The following is a 21,064-nucleotide window of genomic DNA, read 5'->3' on the forward strand; positions in this document are numbered from 1 at the left end:
GTGGAGAAAGGGGAACCCTCCTACACTGCTGGTGGGAATATAAATTACTTCAACCATTGTGGAAAGCAGTATGGAGGTTCCTCAAAAAACTCAAAAATAGATATACCATTTGAGCCAGGAATTCCACTCCTAGGAATTACCCTAAAAATGCAACAGCCCAGTTTGAAAAAGACATATGCACCCCTATGTTTATCACAGCACTATTTACAATAGCCAAGAAATGGAAGCAACCTAAGTGTCCATCAGTAGATGAATGGATAAAGAAGATGTGGTACATACACACAATGAAATATTATTCAGCCATAAGAAGAAAACAAATCCTACCATTTGCAAGAACATGGATGGAGCTAGACGGTATTATGCTCAGTGAAATAAGCCAGGTGGAGAAAGACAATTATCGAATTATTTCAACTCATCTGTGGAGTATAACAAAGCAAAAACTGAAGGAACAAAACAGCAGCAGACTCAAAGAACCCAAGAAGTGGCTAACAGTTACCAAAGGGAAAGGGACTGGGGAGGATGGGTGGAAAGGGAGGGGTAAGGGGAAAAAGAGACATTATAATTAGCACACATAATGTAGGAGGGTGCGGCACAGGGAAGGCAGTATAGCACACAGAAGACAAGTAGTGACTCTGCAGCATCTTACTACACTGATGGACAGTGACTGTAATGGGGTATGTGGTGGGGACTTGATAATAGGGGGAGTCTAGTAACCATAATGTTGCTCATGTAATTGTACTTTAATGATACCAAAAATAAACTTAGAAAGAAAAATGATACATTTACTCCAGGTACCAGATATTGGAACCATCACAGTACTTTTAAATTAACTGAATGTGCTATATAAAATGAGAACAGAATAATTTCTGTCAAATTATAGGACTGTTAAATAATTTTTTTTTGGTATCATTACTCTACAATTACATGAGGAACATTATGTTTACTAGACTCTCCCCTTCACCAAGTCCCCACCACATAACCCAATTAGTCACTGTCCATCAGCATAATAAGATGCTGTAAAATCACTACTTGTCTTCTCTGTGTTGCACAGCTCTCCCCATGCCCATGCCACATTATAAATGCTAATCACATGGCCCCCTTTCTTCTTCACCCCCTTCTCCCTCCCTTCCCACTCATCCTCCCCAGTCCCTTTCCATTTAGTAACTGTTAGTCCATTCTTGGGTTCTGTGAGTCTGCTGCTGTTTTGTTCCTTTAGTTTTTCCTTCATTCTTATATTCCACATACGAGTGAAATCATTTGATACTTGTCTTTCACTGCCTGGCGTATTTCACTGAGCATACCATCTAGCTCCATCCATGTTCTTGCAAATGGTAGGATTTGTTTTCTTCTTATGGCTGAGTAATATTCCATTGTGTATGTGTACCACATCTTCTTTATCCATTCATCTACTGATGGACGCTTAGGTTGCTTCCATTTCTTGGCTATTGTAAATAGTGCTGCGATAAACATAGGGGTGCGTCTGTCTTTTCAAACTGGGCTGCTTCATTCTTCGGGTAAATTCCTAGAAGTGGAATTCCTGGGTCAAATAGTATTTCTATTTTGAGCATTTTTAGGAACCTCCATACTGCTTTCCACAATGGTTGAAGTAATTTATATTCCCACCAGCAGTATAGGAGGGTTTCCCTTTCTCCACAACCTTGCCAACATTTGTTGTTGTTTGTCTTTTCGATGATGGCGATCCTTACTGGTGTGAGGTGATACCTCATTGTGGTTTTAATTTGCATTTCTCTGATGACTAGCAATGTGGAGCATCTTTTCATGTATCTGTTGGCCATCTGAATTTCTTCTTTGGAGAACTGTCTGTTCAGCTCCTCTGCCCATTTTTTAATTGGATTATTTGCTTTTTGTTTGTTGAGATGTATGAGCTCTTTATATATTTTGGATGTCAACCCTTTATCGGATCTGTCATTTATGAATATATTCTCCCATGTTAAATAATTTGAATTCAGCCAGATTAGTAATATGTCAGCTAAACTATGTACTATAATTACCATTTTATAGCTGTTGAGAAGAATCTACAAATGTGGGAGGAAATGAAAAAGGGAAGCCAGTTTGGCCAAACCTGCTGTTTGAGAGCAAAAATTGACATGAATAGTAACAATGGGTGCATGAGAGACCCGGCACTATATCGCTGCAAAATTCAGCCACACCCAAGAACTGGAAATCAATACAAGTAAGTGTGTCTCTTTCATTTTGCTAGGTAGCCTATTGTGATTTTGCTCTGATGATCTCTATACACAGTTGATGCAGAAGAGTCAGCAAATGTGGATTTTTTGTTCAGCCACAGCTTCAGTGGCCTTTGGTAAAGCTTGTATCCTCTTTGGTTGTTTACTCACTGTTCAGGAAAGTTATGGTAGGTTATTTTTAAGATCACTTCCATCCTTGAGTCTGCCTGAAGTTGCTTTTTATGTACTGATTAGGTATCCTGTGGTTATAACTTTACATGAAGATACTTTTCTGTTAAAAACTTTTACTCTTCTGGACTTAAATTGCTTAATAAAAATGATAGGATTAAAAGAATAGGATAAGGATATGGATTAAAGATGGCAGCATGAGAGGAGAGACAGAGGCTTCCTCCTAAAACTGGATATAATTAGAAAATATAGTTGGCGCAACTAATCCCGAGAGAGCAACAAGAAAGAGGACGGCGTCAGACTGCACACACGTGGAGAAAAGAGCAGACCTCACTGAATGGGGTAATGTACTAGAGCTGTGGCTCCGGGGGACCCGAGCCCCTCCCCCACCCCAGCTCACTGGCCAGAGGAAGGGAAATGGAGCAGGGAGGGAGTGGAAGGCTTGGGACTGCTGAATGCTTAGCTCCAGAGATCTGCTCTGGGAGCACAAACCTACATTTCATGGTGCCCTCATGAGACTCGCATGACTACTGGGTTGGAAAGTTAATACAGGCAGAGTTCCTGGGGGGATTGGGATTCTGGCCGCTTGTGGAAAGCAGGGATCCATATGCGGCTGCTCTGGGACAAAACTTAAACCTGTGTGACTGGCCCACTGGCTCAGGCAGTGGAGACAGGCACAGCAGCCGGGAGGTGGGGAACAGCTCTTTCCTCCCCGCCAGGCACCAGTACTGCTCCCCTGTGACCCCTGACATTGCTCCAGGGACTGAGCAGCTCCAGAATAGAGCTTCTGGACACTAGGGGGCGCCATATACAAACATGAAACACCAAAGGAACCTTGTCCAGAGTAAAATTATTAATACAACTCCAGAGAAAGATTTAAATGATACGGACCTCATGACACTTCCTGAAAGGGAGTTCAAAATAAAAATCATCAACATTCTAATGGAGGTATGGAAAGACATCCAAGAACTCAGGAATTAATTCAGGTCGGAGATCCAGTCGTTGAAGAGCATGATGGAGGGTATTAAAAGCAGGTTGGATACGGTGGAGGAGACAGTAAATGAAATAGAAACTAGAGAAGAGGAATACAAAGAAGCTGAGGCACAGAGAGAAAAAAGGATTTCTTAAGAATCAAAGAATATTGAGAGAACTGTGTGACCAATCCAAGCGGAACAATATTTGCATTATAGGGATACCAGAAGAAGAAGAGAGAGAGAAAGGGATAGAAAGTGTCTTTGAGGAGGTAGTTGCTGAAAACTCCCCCAATCTGGGGAAGGAGATAGTCTCTCAGACCATGGAGATCCACAGATCTCCCAACACAAGGACCCAAGGAAGACAACACCAAAACACATAGTAATTAAAATGGAAAAGATCAAGGATAAGGACAGACTGTTAAAAGCAGCCAGAGACAGAAATAAGATCACATAGAAAGGAAAGCCTATCAGGCTAACATCAGACTTCTCAGCAGAAACCTTACAGGCCAGAAGGGTGGCGTGATGTATTTAATGGCATGAAGCAGAAGGGCCTGGAACCAAGATTACTTTATCCGGCAAGATTATCATTTAAATTTGAAGGACAGATTAAACAATTTCCAGATAAGCAAAAGCTGAGAGAATTTACCTCCCACAAACCATCTCTACAGTCTATTTTGGAGGGACTGCTATACATGGAAGTGTTCCTAAGGTTGAATAGCTGTCACTAGAGGTAATAAAACCACAGTAAAGAAAGTAGAACAGCTAATTAGAAGCAAATGCAAAATTAAATTAAATATCCCCAAAGTTAATCTAGGGATAGACAAAAAGTACAGAATTTGATACGTAATATATAAAGAATGAAGGAGGAAGAAAAAGGAGGAGAAATAGAAAAGAACCTTTAGATTGTGTTTGTAGCAGCATACTAAGTGAGTTAAGTTAGACTTTTAAATAGTAAGGAAAGTAACATGGAATCTTTGGTAAACACGAATCTAAAACCTGAAATGGCAATAAGTACATACCTATCGATAATCACCTTAAATGTAAATGGATGGAATATACCAATCAAAAGATATAGAGTCACTGAATGGATAAAAAAACAAGACCCACGTATATGCTGCTTACAAGAGACTCACCTTAAACCCAAAGACATGCACAGACTAAAAGTCAAGGGATGGACGGAAGATGACTGGTTAGCCAGAGACGGGTAAGATTCCTCAAGGGAGGAACAACCTAAGACAGGCACAGTTGCAGGGGGTCATCAGGTGAGAAATTGGGGATCAACAGTGGTGAGGCTTAGAACCTCACCCCCCCTGTTTTGAGAGAAATTTTCTGCATCCGTGGATGTTTTAATGCCCTTGTCTAGCTTGGATTAACATATAGTCTACAGGCACACACCTGATCATCTACAATTGCTCTCTTACAACACTAAACTATGTTTTCTACCTTTATCTTGCATCTACCTACCACTTCAGCATTTTATTAAAAATAAAAATAATAATAATAATAAAGGGAGAAATGTGGGATCCACATATAAATCAAGTATAAAAATCAACCGAATATTCATATTTGACCTGATTGTTCATAATTCATAATGCGTGATCAAAACCGAAAGTTTCTGTGATGAATGCCCTTGTACTGTTCACCATGTAAGAACTTATTCACTATGTAAGAATTTGTTCACCATGTAAGAACCTGTTCGTCATGCTTCAGAAGATTGGAGACTGACGAGAATTAGGCTTGAGATGGATTAATGATTGTGCATTGAGCATTGACCCCCCCTATACAGAATTTTATTGTTGTTAACAACCATTTGATCAATAAATATGAGAGATGCCCTCTCAAAAAAAAAAAAAAAGTCAAGGGATGGAAAAAGATATTTCATGCAAACAATAGAGAGAAAAAAGCAGGTGTTGCACTACTAGTATCAGATAAAATAGACTTCAAAACAAAGAGAGTAACAAGCGATAAAGAAGGACACTACATAATGATAAAGAGCTCAGTCCAACAAGAGGATATAACCATTATAAATATATATCACCCAACATAGGAACACCAGCATATGTGAAACAAATACTAACAGAACTAAAGGAGGAAATAGACTGCAATGCATTCATTTTAGGAGGCTTCAACACACCATTCACGCCAAAGGACAGATCCACCAGACAGAAAATAAGTAAGGACGCAGAGGCACTGAACAAGAACACACTAGAACAGATGGACCTAATAGACATCTATAGAACTCTACACCCCAAAGCAACAGGATACACATTCTTCTCAAGTGCACATGGAACATTCTCCAGAATAGACCACATACTAGGCCACAAAAAGAGCCTCAGTAAATTCAAAAAGATTGAAATTCTACCAATCAACTTTTCAGACCACAAAGGTATAAAACTAGAAATAAATTGTACAAAGAAAGCAAAAACTCTCACAAACACTTGGAGGCTTAACAACATGCTCCTAAATAGTCAGTGGATCAGCGACCAAATGAAAATGGAGATACAGCAATATATGGAAATAAATGACAACAACACAAAGCCCCAACTTCTGTGGGATGCAGCAAAAGCAGTCTTAAGAGGAAAGTATATAGCAATCCAGGCATATTTAAAGAAGGAAGAACAAACCCAAATGAATAGTCTAATGTCACAATTATTATCAAAATTGGAAAAAGAAGAACAAATAAGGCCTAAAGTCCGCAGGAGGAGGGTCATAATAAAGATCAGAGAAGAAATAAACAAAATTGAGAAGAATAAAACAATAGAAAAAATCAATGAAACGAAGAGCTGGTTCTTTGAGAAAATAAACAGAATAGATAAGCCTCTAGCCAGACTAATTAAGAGAAAAAGAGAATCAACACATATCAACAGAATCAGAAACGAGAAAGGAAACATCATGACGGACCTGACAGAAATACAAAGAATTATTAGAGACTACTATGAAAACCTCTATGTTAAGAAGCTGGAAAACCTAGAAGAAATGGGCAACTTCCTAGAAAAGTACAACCTTCCAAGACTGACCAAGTAAGAAACACAAAATCTAAACAAACCAATTACCAGCAAAGAAATTGAAGCGGTAATCAAAAAACTACCCAAGAACAAAACCCTCGGACCAGATGGATTTACCTCGGAATTTTATCAGACATTCAGAGAAGATCTAATACCCATTCTCCTTAAAGTTTTCCAAAAAATACAAGAGGAGGGAATACTCCCAAACTCATTCTATGAAGCCAACATCACCCTAATACCAAAACCAGGCAAAGACCCCACCAAAAAAGAAAATCACAGACCAATATCCCTGATGAACGTAGATGCAAAAATACTCAACAAAATATTAGCAAACCGAATTCAAAAATACATCAAAAGGATCATACACCATGACCAAGTGGGATTCATCCCAGGAATGCAAGGATGGTACAACATCCGAAAATCCATCAACATCATCCACCAAATAAACAAAAAGGACAAAAACCACAGATCATCTCCATAGATGCTGAAAAAGCATTCGACAAAATTCAACATCCATTCATTATAAAAACTCTCAACAAAATGGGTATAGAGGGCAGGTACCTCAACATAATAAAGGCCATATATGATAAGCCCACTGGTCAACATCATATTGAACTGAAAGCTTTTCCTCTGAGATCGGGAACAAGACAGGGATGCCCACCTTCCCCACTGTTATTCAACACAGTATTGGAGGTACTAGCCACGGGAATCAGACAAAACAAAGAAGTACAAGGAATCCAAATTGGTAAAGAAGAAGTTAAACTGTCACTATTTGCAAATGACATGATACTGTACATAAAAAACCCTAAAGACTCTACTCCAAAACTACTAGAACTGATAGCGGAATACAGCAAAGTTGCAGGATACAAAATGAACACACAGAAATCTGTCCTTTCGTATACACTAACAATGAACTAATAGAAAGAGAAATCAGGAAAACAATTCCATTCACAATAGCATCAAAAAGAATAAAATACCTAGGAAAAAACCTAACCAAGGAAGTGAAAGACCTATACCCTGAAAACTACAAGACACTCTTAAGAGAAATTAAAGAGGACACTAACAAATGGAAACTCATCCCATGCTCATGGCTAGGAAGAATTAATATTGTCAAAATGGCCATCCTGCCCAAAGCAATATACAGATTCGATGCAATCCCTATCAAATTAACAACAGCATTCTTCAATGAACTGGAACAAATAGTTCAAAAATTCATATCGAAACACCAAAGACCCCAAATAGCCAAAGCAATCCTGAGAAGGAAGAATAAAGTGGTGGAATCTCGCTCCCCAACTTCAAGCTCTACTACAAAGCCACAGTAATCAAGACAATTTGATACTGGCACAAGAACAGAGCTACAGACCAGTGGAACAGATTAGAGACCTGAGCTAATAACCCAAACATATATGGTCAATTAATATATGATAAAGGTGCCATGGACATACAATGGGGAAATGACAGTCTCTTCAACAGATGGTGCTGGCAAAACTGGACAGCTACATGTAAGAGAATGAAACTGGATCCCTGTCTAACCCCATACGCAAAAGTAAATTCAAAATGGATCAAAGACCTGAATGTAAGTCATGAAACCATAAAACTCTTAGAAAAAAACATAGGCAAAAATCTCTTGGACATAAACATGAGTGACTTCTTCATGAACATATCTCCCCGGGCAAGGAAAACAAAAGCAAAAATGAACAAGTGGGACTATATCAAGCTGAAAAGCTTCTGTACAGCAAAGGACACCATCAATAGAACAAAAAGGTACCCTACAGTATGGGAGAATATATTCATAAATGACAGATCTGATAAAGGGTTGACATCTAAAATACATGAAGAGCTCAGACACTTCAACAAACAAAAAGCAAATAATCCAATTATAAAATGGGCAGAGGAGCTGAAACGGTAGTTCTCCAAATAAGAAATTCAGATGGCCAACACACATGAAAAGATGCTCTCCACATCGCTTGTCATCAGAAAAATGCAAATTAAAACCACAATGAGATATCACCTCACACCAGTAAGGTCACCACCATCGAAAAGACAAACAACAACAAATGTTGGTGAGGTTGCGAAGAAAGGGGAACCCTCCTACACTGCTGGTGGGAATGCAAATTAGTTCAACCACTGTGGAAAGCAGTATGGAGGTTCCTAAAAAAGCTCAAAATAGAAATACCGTTTGACCCAGGAATTCCACTTCTAGGAATCTACTCTAAGAATGCAGCAGCCCAGTTTGAAAAAGACAGATGCACCCCTATTTTTATTGCAGCACTATTTACAATAGCCAAGAATTGGAAGCAACCTAAGTGACCATCAGTGGATGAATGGATTAAGAAGATGTGGTACATATACACAATGGAATATTATTCAACCATAAGAATAAAAAAAATCCTACCATTTGCAACAACATGGATGGAGCCAGAGGGTATTATGCTCAGAGAAATAAGCCAGGCAGAGAAAGAGAAGTACAAAATGATTTCCCTTATATGTGCAGTATAAGAACAAAGACAAACTGAAGGAACAAAACAGCAGCAGAATCACAGAACCTAAGAATGAACTAACGGTTACCAAAGGGAAAGGGACTGGGCAAGAGGGGTGGGAAGGGAGGGATAAGGGCAGGGTAAAAGATAGGGGGCCTTACAATTAGCATGTATGATGTGGGGGGGCATAGGGAGAGATGTGCAACACAGAGAAGGCAAGTAGTGAGTCTGCAGCATCTTACTACACTGATGGACAGTAATGGGGTTTGTGGGGTGGGACATGGTGAAGGGGGTAGTCTAGTAACCATAATGTTCTTCATGTAATTGTAGATTAATGATAATAAAATGAAAAAAAAAAGAATAGGATAAGACAGCCAAAAGAGGGCTAAGTGAAATGGAGATCACCAGTCTTCTTTATAAAGATTACAAATAAAATATAAATATGCTCACTGATGTGTGGAAAACTCTGGACAATTTCAGAGGATTTCAGCAAAGAGAGGAGTTGCCAAAGAGCCACTCAGAGCTGAAGAATATAGTAACTGAAGTGAAAAATACAATGGACAGAGTGAATAATAGACTGCTACAATAATATATAGGAGACAATCAATGAGATGGAAATTAGAGAACAGGGATGCAAGGATGGTAGAACATTGGAAAATCCATCAACATCCACCACATCAACAAAAAGGACAAAAACCACATGATCATCTCCATAGATGCTGAAAAAACATTCGACAAAATTCAACATCCATTCATCATAAAAACCCTCAACAAAAGGGAAATAGAAGGTATGTACCTCAACGTAATAAAGGCCATATATGACAAACGCACAACTAACATCATGTGAAAAGCTGAAAGGTTTTCCTTTTAAGATCAGGAACTAGACAAGAATGTCCACTGTCACTACTTTTATTCAACATAATACTGGCATTACTAGCCACAGCAGTCGGACAAGATAAAGAGAGAAAAGCTGTCCAGATTGGTAAGGAAGAACTGAAACTACCTCTATTTGCAGATGACATGATACTGTACATAGAAAACCATAAAGAATCCACTAAAAAACTATTAGAACTAAGAAATGGATTCAGCAAAATTGCAGGATACAAAATGAGTTCACAGAAATCCATTGCATTCCTGTATTCTTACAACAAACTAGCAGAGAAATCAGGAAAACAATTCTGTTTACAATTGCATCAAAAAGAATAAAATACCCAGCAACAAAACTAACCAAGGAGGGGAGATAACTATACTCTGAAAACTATTAAGACACTCATGAGAGAAATTAAAGAAGACACTGGAAATATACAATGTACTTGTGGATTGGAAGAATTAATATTTTCGAAATGGCCATCCTGCCCAAAGCAAGAGAGTCAGTGCTATCCCTATCAAAATACCAACAGCATTTTTCAATAAACTAGAGCAGAGAATCTTGAAGTTCATATGGAATCACAAAAGACCCCGAATAGCCAAAACAGTCCTGAGAAAGACAAAGCTGGGGGTATTGTGCTCCCTGACTTCAAGCACTACTACAAAGCTACAGTAATCAAACAGTATGATACTGGCATAAGAACAAACCCATAGATCAGTGAAACAGAAAGAAGAGCCCAGATATAAACCCACACATATATCGTCAATTAATATACGATAAAGGAGCCATGAACATACAGTGGAGGAAAGAGAGTCTCTTTAATAACTGGTGTTGGGAAAACTGGACAGCTACATGCAAGAGAATGAAACCAGATTACTGTCTAAGTCATACACAAAGGTAAACTTGAAATGGATTCAAATGCTAAATGTAAGTCATGAAACCATGTAACTCTTAAAAGAAAACACACAAAAATCTCTTGAATATAAACATGAGCAATTTTTTTCTTGATACATCTCCATAGGCAAGGGAAACAAATAAGAAATGAACAAGTGGGAATACATCAAACTAAAAAGCTCTGTACAGCAAAGGACACCATCCATAGAACAAAAATGCAGCCAACAGTATGGGAGGATATATTTGCAAATGATTTATCTGGTAAAAGGTTAACATCCAAAACATAAAGAACTCATGCAACTCAACACCAAAAAACAAATAACCCAAAGAAAAAATGGGCTGAGGATCCCAACAGATACTACTACAAAGAAGAAATTAAGATGGCCGTCAGGCACATGAAAAGATGCTCCACATCGCTAATCTTCAGGGAAATGCAACTCAAAACCACAATGAGATATCACCTCACACCAGTTATGTCAGGAGCTGGTCTGAACCGCCAGCCTAATGACACAGTCCGGGCAGCCAGATGGAAGGCACTGCAGAGCCACCTTCCCAGAGGAGCAACCCCGATATCCCTCCTGCTCAAAATGTCCCTCCTAATAAATTGCTTATTTCGATCTCAATTCAAGCTGCTCCTTCAGGGAAGTGGCCATATCCAATTCTCCCTGAAAATTTTGGGTACTAGCCCTAAAGAAAATTGGAATAAAAAAACACTACTGCCCTTGTGACTACCCCTGATGATGAGAAAGCGAGACCCATGAATATTAGACCCTCATTTATAGGGGAGAATATATGGAAGATTTGCCTGGGTCGAGGTCCCTTCCCCCGCCCCTATGTGGCCTCCAAATGGCATATTCAGTGATTAATGATGACAGGTGGGTACAGAGAACAAATGATATTCTTTAGCCCTCCAAAGAACAGCCTGGCAAACTGTAAAACAAATGAGAACAGGGCATTACCTAACTCCAGATCAGAAAAATCTCCATTGTAAGTCTTACTGAAAATGGGTCCGAGGCATAGTCCATAAAATTTGTCTCTGCCTGCCAAAAAGCCATCGTGTCCTTTTAGAGAGAGCCTCTTTCTTTCCTACTGGAGATGAAGAATGGGAGTATAGCTATGAAAGAATGAGGGCCCTACATAAAAACAATAGAATAGTGACCTTTAGATAGTCATCTGTAAAGAAACCAAGAGTCTGGCGCCTACCTAACCTTTGCAAGATTTTCTGACCGCAATAACTAGGAACAAGGTCAAGTGATTTAATGTCATTTTCCAAACTCATGTAACCATGCTATGTGTCAAATAAATGATCAATGCCTGAACTTTACTTTATGTAATCAAAGAGTATATAAACAAGCTGCTACTTTTCATTAAAGGCCAGGCTCAGCTTTTGCTAGTGTCTGTGTCCTCATTTATTCATTAAGTCACCAATGCCATTCCTCCTTCAGGAACTCCTGTACTCACTGGAGCTGGACTCCGGCACAGTTAGAATGACCACTATCCAAAATATGAGAAATAACAAGTGTTGGCAAGGATGTGGAGAAAAGGGAACCCTCCTATACTATTGGTAGGAATGTCAATTGGTGCAGCCACTGTGGAAAGCTGTATAGAGGTTTCTCAGAAAATAAAAAATAGAAATAACATTCAACTCAGTAATTCCAGTTTTAGTAATTTACCTGAAGAAAACAAAACCTGACTCAAAGAGATATATGTGTCCGTATGTTTACTGCCGCCCTATTTACCATAGCCAAGATGTGGAAGCAACCGAAGTGTTCATCAGATAAATGGATAAAGAAGTGATAGATATATACAATGGAATATTATTCAGCCATGGAAAAGAAAGAAGTCTTGCCATTTGCAACAACATGGATGGACTTAGGTATTATGCTAAGTGAAATAGGCCAGGCAGAGAAAGGCAAATACCATATAATTTCACTTATTTGTGGAATCTAAAACAAAACGACAAAATGAACAAACCAGCACTAGACTCATAGACGCTGAATAGTGACTCCCATGGGCGAGGTGTTAGGAATGGGTGGATAGGGAGGAAGAGAGGGATAAAGGGACACAAAAATTCTCAGTCATAATATAAGTTGGTCCACAGGGATGGTAGTACAGGATGGAAAATAAAGCCTATGATTCTGTAATATCTTTCTATGCTTCTTCACTAGTTGGGGTGAGGATCTAATAGTGTGGGTGATTGGTGAGCCACTGTGGTGTATACTTGAAACTAATATAAGATTGTATATCAAATATAAAAAAGTGAGAATTGAAAGTTTACAAAAATATGAACGATACAAGAAAATGTCATGTTTCTTGTTTCAGTTTTCTGTGTGTGGGTTTTAGGTTAATAGATTTATTTCTTTAAATGGTTCCCCTCTCCTGTGAATTTACTTCATAACATAACCATGGAACATATTTTTTAGTATTTTGAACATGCCTACTACATACAAAGGCTGAATTATAACTTTTAAAGGGATTGGTGAATGTAAATGATCAGCTTACCAGCTAATGTGACTTTCTTTAAACTTGTAGGTAATAGATGTGTGTGTTCATATATAGACAAACATGTATGTGGTTACCTGTATATATATATATATATATATATATATATATATATATATATATACATACATGTCCTTCATTTTTAATGGGATGATTGCTTCTTGTTTTACCAACCAAATACTTCAAATACATCTGGAAAAGTGTGTTTGGATACACATTTGCAGTATCAAATAACTGCAGAGCATAACACACTAGCATCTTAATAAAGTTTTAGTTTAAAATTTAGAAGGCATAATGCGGTCATGTATTTTTAAAATTCAAACTAAAACTGCAGTTGGCGTGTTGTGTACATTTTTAAAACAGAAATTGTTTTTTAAGATGATCCCATCTTATGTGGAACTTTTAATTGACCTATTATTTTTTTTTTATATGTCAGAGATGGAAATGCTTTATTCTTGAACGTTTAGTTACTAAAGTGTTAAGCTTCAGGAATTTACTTGAGTGGAATTAAGATACTGAGAAGCTGAATTCCCTCAAAATTATTATGTATATTGTTGATTGCTTCTTACCATGGTATACATTGGCTATTACAGAAATATAAATGTAGAATTTGCTGTACCAGTGCCCAGTTGTTTATTAAATTGCAGTTTTTTTGTTTGAATATTGAGTGGTAACTTAATCATTGTCCTCAAAAGACTGATGTTTTGATATATTGTGCTATTATGAGTCATAAAGTCTGTTGGTTTCAAGGAAATTCCTAGTTTGTAAATAAATATTTTAAATTAATATTGCTTCTTATAATGCCTTATCTAAGATGGAAATGGTAAAATGCTTATGTTGTTTTTCAAAATACTCCCTTTTTTTCTCTAGTGTTTATCCAACGTATGATTTTGCCTGCCCCATAGTTGACAGCATTGAAGGTGTTACACATGCCCTGAGAACAACGGAATACCATGACAGAGATGAACAGTTTTATTGGATTATTGAAGCTTTAGGCATAAGAAAACCATATATTTGGGAGTATAGTCGGCTAAATCTCAACAACACAGTGCTATCCAAAAGAAAACTCACATGGTTTGTCAACGAAGGATTAGTAGATGGATGGTATGTTAGCTGTTACCTAGAAGTGAGAGGAAGTAAGGAGATGGTATATCAGTGCTGATGAGGGGTGGGGAGGATGAAGGGGAGGAGGTGGAATGGGTTGGCCTGGAGGGTTTCTGGTCTTTGTCTTTATTTCACCCAGTGCTTTACTTTAGGTCCCATCCCGTGTGTTTTAATGCTGCAGACAGGAAGTGCTCATTGTGGACCATGTGCATGGGAATGAAAAACACACGAGGGCACATCCTCTTTAGATTTCAGCATTAAATGGAAAAGTAGTTGTGACTCTCTGGTCCTTCATAGATCTGGCTACCACTCTCCAGCTGTGCTGAGGCTCTGAGTTGTTCTTTTCAGCTGGGTCCCAGGAAGGCCAAAATGCCGTCGGGGGTGTGGTAAAGACAAAAATGGTCTCTGCCTTGGTGCTGAAGACCCTTGTTAGTGCAGTTGCCTAGAGGATTCAACACCCAGAAAGTGTTTGAAAATCTCTAGCATATTGATTACCTATGTGCAGTTGCTGTGAAAAAATAACTGTAGGAGTTAAAATCATCTTGTGGCCATATATCTATGTGAATGAAACATTTTCAGATGGGTTAAGTCTATTTTTTTTACCTGAATTAATGGAAATGTATATATTATATTCATCATGTTATATACATTAAGTATGTGTTGAAAAATATATGTTTTATACTGTTTTATTGTGGAATTGAATATGATAAAAGGCAAGTTTATGTTGGGCCCCATACAAAGAATACTGGTGCACTTACTGAAGCTTGCAAATTTTTGCAGAATGTTAATACCCAGCATATATTTTTTGTAACCCAAAGGGCTTTATAGAGTATATTCATACATGGATGACATGATTCTCTCTTACTGGTTCTCATGGTCATACGTAGAATAGGGACCTTGAAGCTTAATGTTTTTAATGTATGGGTTTTCTGTATTTAAAGGTGTCATCTTTGTGCCTTTTTTGAAATGTGCTTTTTACTATTTCATTTTAGTGAGCATTCATTTTAGTGAGCAGTATTTGACTGTCAACAGTTTTCTTCTTCCATTGAATGTAGGCCCACTAATATTGTGAGATCTACCCAATTATTATAACCAGCTCTTAGTCCAAATATTTTAAGAAGTTGAATATAATTTATTACTCATTAAGGTATTTTGTACTCTTTGTATCTATACATTAAAAAAGTATCTCCTTGTTACTTAAACATTTCCTTATTTCCCAGGGATGACCCGAGATTCCCCACGGTTCGGGGTGTCCTGCGAAGAGGGATGACAGTTGAAGGACTGAAACAGTTTATTGCTGCTCAGGTGGGTGACAGTTTCTTTTCCAGCTTCTGTGTTTGAATTTTCAAGTATCTGTTAATATCCCTTTAGTCTTTATTATTTCTATTGTTCTTTCTATTCATTGTTCCCTATAATGCAAGGGCAGAAGAATTTTTTTTTTAAATGAGTATATTTAGCATCCTTTTTATTTTTTATTTGTTTTATTTTTTTTGAGAGGGCATCTCTCATATTTATTGATCAAATGGTGGTTAACAACAATAAAAGTCTGTATAGGGGACTCAATGCACAATCATTAATCAACCCCAAGCCTAGTTCTCGTCAGTCTCCAATCTTCTGAAGCATAACGAACAAGTTCTTACATGGTGAACAAATTCTTACATAGTGAATAAGTTCTTACATGGTGAACAGTGCAAGGGCAGTCATCACAGAAACTTTCGGTTTTGATCACTTAGCATCCTTTTTAATAATGGAAAATCAAGAATGTCCTAAGGCCTTAAGATAGGTTTGGACAGAGGCAGCTGTGGAATTTTTACCCAGTGAAATACTTGCCTGTTGATATTACCTGTTCAGGGTGATTAAATTAAGTTTGTATATACTGTTTTATATTCCAATGGAAGTAAACTTGGATACATTTTACTTGGTTTATTTTTTTCTAACATGCTTAGCTTAACTTAAAGAAAATATTCTATTAATACTTCTTTCCCTTTGAATAATTTTATTACTGTTTTTCTAGGGCTCCTCACGTTCAGTTGTGAACATGGAATGGGACAAAATTTGGGCATTTAACAAAAAGGTAGATGTTTTGACCCTTGGTCCTCTTTTCCCATGCCTAACTCCTGAATAATATAATACATGTAGAATTCATTAGTGTGCTCAGTAGAGAAAATTTTGTGAATATCATCATTTTGCAGAGTTTCAGGAAAATGGAATGTTTTTCTTTTTTCAGTATACAAAGAGCATTAAGCCTATTAACTATACCAAACAAGTAACAGTGATTGAAACAAACTAACTTGGAGTTATGGGGAAGTAACAGTTTTTTCCTTAAATCTTTTATGAACCCTCTGCATTTCATTTTTCTGCTTTCAAGCTGCGAGCTCTCTGTAAGAAGGTATTACTTCATGCTTCTATTTGCCTTAGTTCGCACATAGCTTTTAGCATATTACATGTTACAACCTGAGATGTTAAACAGCTTTGAAGCACAATCACATTTCTATAAAAGACTTAATTATACAAACCCATTGAAAACGCATTATTCCTAGTTTTGAAAATATGTCCTCTGGTTGTCTTAGTGGCAAAGGGAAGATTTGGCTAACTCCATTCTGTTGTTCCCTTGTGTACTGAGAGGACATAGAGTTTTAAAGTTACACATTTGATTGAGTTGCATTGAAGGTTTATTAATTCTGATTCTTGTGTCTTATTGAATCTAGCTTTTTGTGTTCTTGAAAGTTAATGAGGAATAGTGCATATCGACGTTGTTTATTACCAATTGGAAGCAGATACTTAGACACTATAATAAGGCAAACCATTAAATGCCATGTTTTAAACTATGGTTTCTGTGATTGTGTTCTGTAAATTCTTTTTTGTTGTATTGCTGCTTGATTGTGCTTGATGCCTTGCCTCAAGAAATAGTTGCTTGTCCTGCATGTGTCTTGAATTTGTTTTATTCAGTATTCTGTGTTTAGTCAGTTTTTTGATATATAAAGGAATTATTAATTGGTTCTTTCTGTTGCTGCAGTTACTAATAATAAATACAAGTAGAATATATAGGCAGAGTTAACACTGGTGTACTTTGATTAATAATCCAAGTTTTAAAGGTTTTAAGTTTTAATAATATGTTACATGTTCACTTAGTTAAAATATATGAAATATATTTTACTATAGTCATAGAGTTCTGTAAGGTCTGTTAGGATGAACAGCATATTCCCCTATCTTCTTTCCTTCATGTTCTCTCCCTAGAGAAATCACTTGCAGCTATTTTAGATCATTCTTTTGTGTTTTTATTGCCTGTGTGTCTGAATGAGATATATGTGATGCAACTATGATTTTTTAGTTTTAGGCATATCATTTGACTTCCCACAATGGAAAAAGAGGATTTGGATCATTTACTTTCTGTCATAACTTTTTGGTTTTCTTATAGTTGATTGTTCTGTTTCATCCTCATTCATTTTTGTAATTTTGCCTTAAACTTTCCATATAAACTAATAAATTTCCTGCCAGAATGTTCCCATGCCTCCAGTATTCTTTCATTTTCATCTTGGGGTCCTCTCTGACTGCTCTGCTCTGGCTTAGATGAGTGGCGCGGTAACTTCTGAAGCACAGCTGTCTCGAAGGGCAGTTGTCACCGTCGTCCTGCGGTCCCCCTGGCTTCTGTTCTGGGGTGGATTGCCTGGTTTTCGGATCCTCCTCTTTTTGTTACCCCTTTTCTTTGCTTTGCCGTAACCTTTGGTAGCTCCTGAGAAGGGCAGCCTGGGATAAAGGACATTTTTTGAGACCTTGTATATGACCGTTTTTTCACTTTGAAATTTAGTGACGATGAGCTGTGGTGTGAGTCTGTTCTCATCTGTGCCCATTGGAAGAACGTGTGGCTTCTGGTTGGGAAATTCATTCCTTCAATTCTGGTTAATTTAAAAAAAAAATTATCTTTTTTCTCCTCCTATGTTTTCTTCTCTCTGAAAGTCATCTTGAGCAGTTGTTGGGCCTCCAGGTCTGGTCCTCTAATTTTATTTTCTTTCCTATTTTCCATCTCATCTTCTGGCTCTGCTTTCTGGTAGATCTACTTAACTTTACCTTCCTGCCTTCTGTTGAGTTTTTCATTTATGCTGTCATATTTCCAAGATTCCCTTTTTGTTCTCTGATTTCCAAAATAACTTCTTGTTCCTGTTTCATGATTTGTAATATTAATAGGAATTATTATAATGTTTGCTTATAATATCTCTTTGCTGCATATTGCTTATTTTGGATTTTTCTTTCATTTTAAAGTTACATAAAAAATAATCAGATGTCCGGTTAACCTTGGTTATCTTCTTACTTTTAATGTGGGGGTACCAAAGGAGTGGTTGGAATCCCTGAGAGTAAGAGTTGGACTTGTCCACTAAGCTCACTGTTGGATAGTCTGGCTGGGCCAGTTAGATGGAGAACCTCCATGTCAGTAACTTTATATCTTACCTCTTGAATTAAGCAGTTTTTCAAGAGGAGTTTCTTTAAGTCACCTGCCTGAAATGGGAAGGACTGGCTGCCAGGGCTTTGGAGCCAAACAGGGGAAACTGTTAAGGGCCTCTACATGTGGTATCATACATTCACCTCATGCCCTCGTCTCATCCTCACGTTCAGCTCTTTCTGGTGTCTGCCGGGAACTAGACACCCTCTCTTTTGCAGAGAAAACTTCCATTCTTCCGTGGAGCGAGGGGGAGACAGTTACCTGGTTGTATGGGGCAGAGGAGGTGCCTCTGTAGGTCTTCCAGCACCCAGAATGTTGCTGCTGCTGTCCCCATCCTTTCCTGTTCTCCTAGTCCTTCTGGGCCTGTGGCTTTAAACAAGACCAAACCCTTCATGTCTTTTTAGTTGGGGGTATGGGAGGGAGTGAAAGTTGATGAGTATTTTTCAGTGTGCTTTATTTGTCCCTAAGTCTGTGGAATCTTTAGTCATTAAGCAGTGTCTTAAAAACAGTTCAAATTTTAAAATTTAAAATTCTGGTTGGTAGTAAAAATGAACCCATTCTTGCAGTCATGTACCATTTTGTTTCTGTTTTTGTTTGTATGCTGGTCTTCATGACATCTTCCTACATTTCCTTTACTTTCCCATTCTCTCTGATCCTTGAGTTGCAGACATTTTATTTAGGGTTCGTGTCACATTCAATCTCTAATTACTGCTTTGTTATTTTGTAGCTTGCTCTTTCTTTACAACTCAGTGAACTAAATTTTTTAATACCGTGGCATTGTGAAGTGATCATTAAGGACAGAGCTAAAACATCATTCTTTGACACTCCCTCACTTCTAATAACATTGTTTTTAAAGCATCTTCTGCCAAAAGACAAAGGGATTAACTCCACATTAGCTGGAGTTCTTTAACCACATGCTCCTTATGCTAAGTTAATTGGCAGATTTTTGTTGATTACCTGTGTGTGCCAGGCCCTTGGTAGGTTACTGGGAACACGGTGGTCCGAATACATTTATGTATAAATCATGCAGACCAGTAGAAATACCTTGTTTATACTTCAGTCTATAGACTTGCCTTATTATAGTGACCTAATGCTGTTTTGCTTTCAGTGGTGATGTGTTACCTAACAGTGATTATAGAAAAGGATGCTACAACACATATATCTATATTCCTTTGAAATGGACTTCTCCAACAGAAACAAAACTGAATATCACATTTACCTGTAGGGTTAATATATAACTCCAGTATAATTTTTCTTCACCTTCTAATACAGAATTAAAATTATTTTTTAAATGTTTCTGATATTATACTTTAACAGTTGGTTTCTTTTCACCTATGAGTAGTTATTCTTGGGAAGGAACTAAATCCTCCGTGCAGTCTGTGTTTAAGATTGGTTTTCTTTTTTCTGCTTGACAGTTAAATGTTGGAGAATAGCTAGCAGATAAACCAAAAAATTAGTAAATGCAGTAACAAAGAAAGCCAGCTAATATTCCTGGGCTATTTAATTTATGAAGTTTTTTAAAAATGCCTGAATATTTTAACATGAGTATGCATTTGTTGCAGGTTATTGACCCAGTGGCTCCACGGTATGTCGCATTACTAAAGAAAGAGGTGATCCCAGTGAACATCCCTGGAGCTCTGGAAGAGAAGAAAGAAGTAGCCAAACACCCAAAGGTCACTCTGCAACTTCACCCTGTTGTTCTCTCTCTATAGAAGGACTGGGATAATCAAAGGGAAAGTGTGGTTAGGTGGCAGTCATGTGGTTTGGGGATCATTTCCTATCCTATTACTTGTTAGGATTTGCTACTAATTGATATAAATATTTTTGTAAATTTCTTTCTGAAAAAATTTATTAGTAATCCATAGCACATCACATAGAACTGTTAGACTTACTTGGTAAGTCTTTTTTTATTTTTTATTTTGTAGAGGTAGTATGTATAAATAATTAGCATGTAAAGAATTTGTCTCTTCCTGGAGTCATTATGAAAGATGAGGTATTATATGTAATTCATGCTTTTATCTGTATATGGAAGGTGAGGTACATACTCTATTAACGAGTTTATTCATTCTAACCTTTGTCTTTAGCATTAGATGTAGTAATAGTGAATCTCAGCTTGAGTCCAGAGTCTATCACAGTGCCATTTAATCTGTTTTTGGAAACACTCATGAAATGAAAATGATACTTGGCCCATCTGAATTCAGAATGTGATTTTTAAATGAAGGTAGCAGTGAGTTCCTCTTAGTTAAGCCATGGTTATCATCTTGGATAGTCATGACTGCTTGGTTAAGAATCCTGAAGCAAAACTACATCTTTTTATCCCAGCTTTGTGAATTGTCTATAAATATCTTCATTATATAATGAAGATTATGTTCATAGACTAACCCATATACTAAGACTAATATACTTATAACCTTACTCATGACT

At 37.5% G+C, this 21,064-nt stretch overlaps 1 protein-coding gene across 5 annotated transcripts in view; it reads left to right on the forward strand.

Moving 5' to 3' along the window:
- Window positions 1-21,064, forward strand: part of LOC108387119 (bifunctional glutamate/proline--tRNA ligase) — a 74,109-nt gene that overhangs the window by 17,577 nt on the left and 35,468 nt on the right. For 4 of the 5 annotated variants that reach the window (XR_012124936.1, XM_073221395.1, XM_073221393.1 and 1 more), the window contains 6 exons: window positions 2,023-2,194; window positions 13,969-14,202; window positions 15,423-15,507; window positions 16,217-16,276; window positions 16,571-16,591; window positions 20,203-20,313. Coding sequence is in view for 4 of the 5 variants with exons in the window: in XM_073221395.1 (XP_073077496.1) it covers window positions 2,023-2,194; window positions 13,969-14,202; window positions 15,423-15,507; window positions 16,217-16,276; window positions 16,571-16,591; window positions 20,203-20,313 (683 nt within the window). In the remaining variant the exon portion in view is untranslated. The remainder of the gene's footprint in view (window positions 1-2,022; window positions 2,195-13,968; window positions 14,203-15,422; window positions 15,508-16,216; window positions 16,277-16,570; window positions 16,592-20,202; window positions 20,314-21,064) is intronic. The other variant, XM_073221394.1, reaches the window with a different exon arrangement.

The sequence above is a fragment of the Manis javanica genome, chromosome 14 (genome assembly GCF_040802235.1).
Source record: "Manis javanica isolate MJ-LG chromosome 14, MJ_LKY, whole genome shotgun sequence".
NCBI lineage: Eukaryota > Metazoa > Chordata > Mammalia > Pholidota > Manidae > Manis > Manis javanica.